At 42.1% G+C, this 7,170-nt stretch overlaps 1 protein-coding gene across 1 annotated transcript in view; it reads left to right on the top strand.

Annotated features, from left to right (window-relative positions):
- The window catches only part of ube2ql1 (ubiquitin conjugating enzyme E2 QL1), a 6,131-nt gene extending 2,667 nt beyond the window's left edge, over nucleotides 1-3,464 (top strand). Inside the window, exon 2 of the mRNA XM_025065295.1 lies at nucleotides 3,230-3,464. Coding sequence (XP_024921063.1) covers nucleotides 3,230-3,361 — 132 coding nt within the window. The 3' untranslated portion in view covers nucleotides 3,362-3,464. The remainder of the gene's footprint in view (nucleotides 1-3,229) is intronic.
- The last annotated feature ends 3,706 nt before the right edge of the window (nucleotides 3,465-7,170 follow it).

Raw genomic sequence — 7,170 nt, 5'->3', positions numbered from 1 at the left:
AAAGGTCATGCATAAAGGCTAAAATGCTTTTATTATGCATTTTCTACACCATCTATTGGGGAAACGTGGGTATTGCAGGGAAAACGCAAAAGTATAATGATAATATAAATAAGTGATATAATTTGGAAAAATTTGTTGGGCCGGATTAAAAAGCTGAACGGGCCGCATGCGGCCCCCGGGCCTTAGTTTTATCCATGTCTGACCTAGAAGAAATGCCTAGAATATGTCTGATCTCAGAGCACAAATATCTAATATTAGATGCTGACACGAGGCAAACGTTACTGTGGTTTCTGTATCCGTGCTCTATTTCACAGATTAATCACAGAACTCTACAGGGAGTTAAAAAAAAAACACTGCAAAGTAAGGGCACACGTCAGCGTTGAGGTTTTTGTGTATGGACTCCGATATAATTATTGATTGGTCATTTTCAGTAAAATATCTATATCTGGCCCTAAAACGTTTGTCAGTGTCAGTGTTTTTAGCTTTAGCTTTTATTAGCTAATATGGTGCCTATGTAGTTAACACATGAGGCATTTCAGTAAAAAACATCATGTATTACAGCAGCGGTCCCTAACCTTTCTTGTCCCAAGGACCGGTCGGATATTATCAGCCATTATACAGGAACGGTAATATCACGCCATCGTTGATGGATCATGACATTTTCAAAGTTCAGATTATCTTTGAATGAAAAAAGTAAAGGGATATGACTGGATTTTTTTTAGAATGGAGTAAATTAGTAAAACTGAGTAAAAGTACGTTTTTTCACTGCGGTCCGGTATAAAATGACCTACGGACCAACACAGGTCCCCGGCCCGGCAGTTGAGCACCCTTGTATTAGAATGTATTATGAATAATCCTAAGCGTCCCGTTTGTTTTTGTAGTGGTCATTGTTCCACTGGAAGTGTTGCACAAAACCCCAGCGACAGGACGTGAGCCGAGTGGTTCTCAGATCGGCTCGCTGTTCCATGCGCCCGGAACCTTCCATGCGCTGCCCATTGACTGATCACTTCATTCACAATCAGCCAGTGATGACTTTCCATGAGCACATCTCTCTCTCTCTCTCAACGAGAGGATGCTTGGCTGTCATGACACTGTTTGGGCCCTGAGGCAGGCAGCCAATAAACATTTAGAGAATACAACCAGCTCATAATCTGCCCTTTGTCTCTGCCTTGGTGTTGCTTGATCTTTTCGTTTCTACGACGCAAATGCTTTGTCTACGTAGGCTTCATACCGGTTAGCTAGCCCAGCACCAAAGGTGATTATTTGGGCACCAAACCCAGTTGGTCACAGTTTTTTCTCCCTCTGCTCGTGTACAAACATCTGTTTCAAACATCTAGTGAGAACCTGAGCCTGTCAATTCGCTCGCCTTCGTGTGTAAAAATAAATGACTCTCACGGCGTCGGTGTAAATGACAGTTCTGCGTTTGCACGTCCACATCGCACACACGCCATCACACCTAACGACGCCCAATTGCCATGGCAGCATCAATCTAATCTGCCACCATCTTGAGGCGGTGACAGCTTCCATAAGGAGGAGGGGGGGTGGAAGATATGCATTGATTATAATGCTACGTGGAATAGCAGATATCCATCACCAGAGGGCTTTCTGACGACAGCTTTGTGTGGTTCGTAATATTGCAACTAATCGCAGACTAGATCGTCAACGTGCAGTGTCGTACGATGATTTAGGGAGTTTCACGTAACCCAACGCAGGACCAGACGGAAACATAAAAAGTTGTCCCAGCGTGGCCAAATATATAATAATAATGTATTCATTTATTTACCATTAAAAAAAAAATAAGACTGTCATAAAGTCAGCTCTTTGTTTTCTGTAGATCTACGTATAGAAAAGGTCACATGAAGGTCGTTAGCTGTTAATTAGAAATGATAAAATGATGGGTTATTGCTTCCAAACGTTCACTCGAATGCAAAGATGAGCAGCCAGTTATGTTGGCTCTGTGAACGAAAGAGAGACGGACGAGTGTGTGTGAGACACTCGGCTGAAACCGTAACCCTAATCTCCAGATCATTCCGTGTTATCACCTTATCCCCCCTTATCACTTCTGAGCTAAAAATAAACCTGGGAAAAGCCACGACGTGATTATCGATCGTTAGACTACAGAGCGCACAACAAAAAGTTTACCCTGAAAGGCTGTGATTATTCCGACCTATCCCAAAAGCTGTTATTTGTGAACTTTTGATCACTTTTGCAAAACCTGTCCTGTCCTGCAGATTAGCACTCATTTTCAAAAAATGTTAAACTAAGGATTTCTGTAAAATTTTGAATAATTTGGGATTTAGTTATGGAGTTCAGTACGGTGCTGGTTAATTGTGTAGATGCTAATGTCTCTTCTCTTTTTACTGCTTTGCTACAAATGCTAACAAGAGCATGCTAGCTCGAAGAAGTCTCACCAACCACTGTTGACGCCTGGCCCAGTTAAAGCTGTTTATTAGCTGATTATTAAGCACCAGGCAGTAGCCTGAAGTATTAAGGCAGTACTGTAAGTGAAGATGCGACATTTATCCGCTGTGTGAAGCTGAATGCACATACGGGTAATCATCTGAATGATTCAGTTAGTACTGGTTTCAGTGACGCTCCCTGGTATCATCCAGTCGGTGCCTCGTTAGTTTGGTGTACGTAAGAGAAGTGTCACGGTGTAACTGAGCGCAGAGAAACGAATAATTAATGTGCAAGGAGGAACCCATAGCTCAGTGTCAATGTGTTGACATAAACATTATCTATCTAGCTATCTATCTAGTTAGCTACCTATCGATGGTTAGCTTCTATCTATCTATCTATCTATCTATCCATCTATCTATCTATCTATCTATCTATCTATCTATCTATCCATCTATCTATCTATCTATCTATCTATCTATCTATCTATCTAGTTAGCTATCTATCGATGGTTAGCCAGCTAACTAGCAGTATCTATAGTTAGCTAGGTATCTATCTATCTTTTTATCCATCCATCCATCCATGTGTACTTCAGAGTACAGTACCTACTGTCTGCTAGCGTTGTATACTTCGAACATCGTTGTGACAAATTTTTTGTCATTCCCCAAAACATAAACCATTCGCAAAATACGACACACACATTGTTAATAAGGCTGTCAACTGATTCAAATTTGAATGCGATTAATCACAGTGTAGCTTTGGGTTAACCTGTTTTTCCATTTAACAAACTTGTTAACGTTGTTTTCCGTCTCTTTTTGCTCTTTTCGTACAGGGACGTATATGCAGGAAAGCAGGGAAGTCCAAGAAGGCGTTCAGCCGCAAAGAAGCCGAGGCTACCTTCAAGTCTCTAGTGAAAACCCATGAGAAATACGGCTGGGTTTCCCCGCCTGTGTCTGACGGCTGATTGCATGGCCGAAGACCCCCTGACCTCCGCGCTAGCTGGACGACCCCAGTCAGCCTCGATGCGCAAAACAACACACCGCGTTAACTCAGCATTTTTGCTCAGCTTTGCTGTTTAGGTATCTATCTTTTTTTTTTTTTTTGGTTTTCATGTTTTTTTTTTTTTTTTTTTTTTTTTTAACTTGAATTATTTTTTGCTTCATCATCTAAACCAAAAGTTTCAGAGAGTTGACACAGAATCACATCAACGACTTCCATCTCTGTTCCTGGGAGACATTTCCACCATTTTGGAAAGTTCAAAGCAGGAGCTCCGTGTTGGGGTTTTTTTTTTTGTTTGTTTGTTTGTGTTTTTTTGTCACTCCATCCGACATCAGCCGGGAGTTTGACATACATCGGGTTGTGCATAACTGTCAGAGGAATTCTTAATTGTCTTTTTCTCCCAGAATGCACTCATATACACGTTGAACTATATGGACTTTTCTGGAAGACCACTCAATGAAGGTGATTCATACTAATCTTCTGTTGTTGCCATCTTTCTCTTTCACTTTAAAAAAAAAAAAAACTGGTGTTACTTTCAACTCCCTCTCTCTCTATCTCTCTCTATCTCTATGTCGATGTGGGGTCCTTTACATGTAAATGAAGCTGTTAATGTTTTATAGACAGGCAGCACACTGGCGTTTTTTTTTTACTCGCTCCTTCATTCCACCTTTTCGTTTGAATGTGCCGCTGCTCACAGTACAATGCAACACGATTGTAATTTTCTCTCTCTGTCACTCACTCCTTAGCTTAGTCGTTCACTCCGTTGCTGTTCTTGCCGATATTGATGGTTTAACGAAGAGGGTGGTGGGTGTAGGTGTAGGGGGCGGGGGTCACGTGTTGCTTCATGCAGGGATTTGTGTGATAAATAGGATAAAAGTCAAACCCTTTCTTCAATTCCTTTCTTCTCCTACTACTCTAATGCTATTTCTGTGTGTGTGAGTGTGAGTGTGTGTGAGTGTGTGTTCGGGACAGAAGGAAGATGTGATTTCTATGATTTGGATACCAGATGGTTCAGTTAAAGGCCAGTCTTAAGTGTGTGTGTGTGTGTAAGTGTGTGTATGATATTTCTTCTTTATTTGCTGAATGACTTACCACCGTCATGATCCCGTTTAAAGTCCAGCGACTGTACCTTCTTTGTGTTTTATAAACCACTTCTGTGCACTTTCGTTTCCGATCCGTGTGAGGACCCGGGTGTCAGCAGAGAAAACTGCACTTTAACACTGCTCTAAATGCACGCACAACGTTCGCGCCACGCTCCTTTTTTTTGGTACATCGGCCCGTGGCAAGAAATGAAGATCGACGGAAGCGCCGAGCGCCTCGGCGGCTGGATGTGGGAGCGCTCTGATTACGGACTCATGTTTTGGGGCTCTGCTTCGCAGCCCTCGTGATTGACGTCCGATAAATGAGAGGCGACCTGGAGCGCGGGGGAAGGAGGAGGAAATGGTGGAAGTTTTGATCACCGCTCCTGGGGAAATGTCAGGCAACTGACAAGAACGTCGCAGGATTGATATTTGATGAAACAACCTGAGAGACGGACCCTCAGCGACGGTCTATAAAATGACTTGATAAATATCTAATAATAACTTCCCAGGTGTGCCACTTCCAGTCGGAATTAATTGAGCACTTACTATTCACAGACTATCAGTCCGGCGGCGGAGTACTCGCGTGTTTGTTTTGTCTGCCATAAATGTCATGTGGGAGAGCCGCTAATTGGTCTGACATTTTGAAAACGCGTCATTACGGCACAGCGGAAGGAGGAGGAGGAAGTCGAACCTCCCGCTCGGCGGTGACATTTTGTCACTTCCTACTCCTTGCCCCTCATTCTTTGCGAGGTTGGGGGGGAGGAGTCAGAAAGCGGGGAAGCGGTTTGATGCCAGTCATCCTCCCGCTCAAACCGCTCGGTGTCAAACATTCGTATCACGCTGCGTCGCTTCTAAGAGCTCTTTTTCTTTTTCTTTTTTATTATTATTATTTGTGAGTGTGAGTGCATGTGTTTATAAATATGTGTGCTACGGCTCAGACAATGATGAAAAAAACAAAAACACCATCTGGTATAGGATCATTTAGGAAAGCATTAGCCTTCTTGGTTTTCGGGGGTTGGTGGTTAGCGAACTCCTGGCCTGTCAGTTGAATTATATGAAACAAAACATCCGAAAAACCTCAGCGTTGCTTACGAGAGAACAACTTTGTGATATAGTTTAGAAAGGTAGTTTGCAGACACTTCACGGGGTGAACTTGATTATGTTGTATTATACCGTATCTGCATGTGAATCGTGATTGGTAGATAGCTACTTATATATCTTTTTTCAAGAAACGCGAAAGAAAAATGTCGGGAAAAAAAACAAAACAAAAGTGAAAACGCATTCCTTTTCTTGTATGTATTTTTTGTTTTCTTTCTAAATGTCCCTGAAATGTCATAATGTGTTATGAATGTTTGTGTTTTAATTTATTTGTTGTTTGCCAAAATTAAGATTTGAAGCATGTCGCAGGTGTTGTCACAAGAAAACTAAAAGAAGAAGAAAAAAAAACATGCTATGAATTACAGCCTTTGTGTTTTTAATGAAAAGGAGGGAAATCTTGGGGTGTTTTTTTTTTTTTTTTTTTCGTTTTTTTGCAAAGCCTCGAATTTAAAGGGAGTATCTCCTTCACTGGTTGTGCATCAAAGTGGATCACGGAGAAAATTCCCGCACTCCCGTGTCTTCTTCTTAGTCTCCCCCATGGTGTCACTACAGTCTTACCCATTGGTCCTGCCTCAGCTAGTGGTCTATTATGCAGACGACACAAAGATCTGTATTTAAGTTTTCTGTAGCCTCATGTCTAGGATTATTGTGACTTGCCCTGTGCTTCAAATCTAACTCGTTAACGGAACTTGAACTCAGATCGGCGATTCCGACTTAAGCGCTGGGCGGAGACGTTAAGGCCTTTGAGCTTCGGGTGGTAAAAGGGGTCACTGTAAGACCGAACAGGAATGTGCAATAAAAGTGACAGCTTAATTCAAAAAAATCTCGCTTATCTGACGCTTTTATTTCTAATTAGTACATCCAGCTCATGTGACATCAGGGGCGGGTGGTCGGGGGGGGAGGATGTGAGGGAGTGAGGCTCTGCTGTGGCTTTCTTCAACTCATGCATACATTTTAATGAAGTACTCCAGTCTGCCGTGTCCTCCGCATTCCCTCTGCTCCGTCCTACTTTGATGAGGCAGGGGAAAAGTCATTAAAGTGTGTTTCCTCAGCATCTTCAGTAATGAGCAATGGTAATAATCCGACACCTGCTCTGGTGCATTCATCCCACGGTGCACGTGTGCGTGTGTGTGTCACACCGGGGTCAGAACTTAATGAAGGGTTGGGTTAAAAGAACTTTTAAAAATCCTAACATTGCCTCAGAATTTTCACCTCGAAACTCTGCGACCCGAGTCAATAGACATTATTCGTAAATTCCTGGGAACGTAGACATTATTCGTAAACTCCTGGGAACGTGATACGAGACGACCCCCCAAAAAAAAACTCTCTTCATGTTTGTAAGCCATTTAGCTGTCAATCAATCAGGTCTTCCAAACCAACAAGGAGATTCAATAGACGCTGTTGTTGGCCACAGACTCAAGTGTTTCTGAGAATAAAATATATTTTTGGGGATCTAGTTGTGTGGAATAATAACGTGATACAAAAGGAAAATATTAAAAATGTATCAAAAGTGCAGCATATTAGTCATTTTATTATTTTGATAGATCATCAGTGACTGAGAGAGAGGTACGAGAGTTATTATTCTAAGAGTTCG

The sequence above is a fragment of the Cynoglossus semilaevis genome, chromosome 18 (genome assembly GCF_000523025.1).
Source record: "Cynoglossus semilaevis isolate Cse_v1.0 chromosome 18, Cse_v1.0, whole genome shotgun sequence".
Taxonomy (NCBI): Eukaryota; Metazoa; Chordata; class Actinopteri; order Pleuronectiformes; family Cynoglossidae; genus Cynoglossus; species Cynoglossus semilaevis.
Note: the sequence above shows the minus strand (reverse complement) of the source record. Positions and strands in the feature narration are given on the sequence as shown.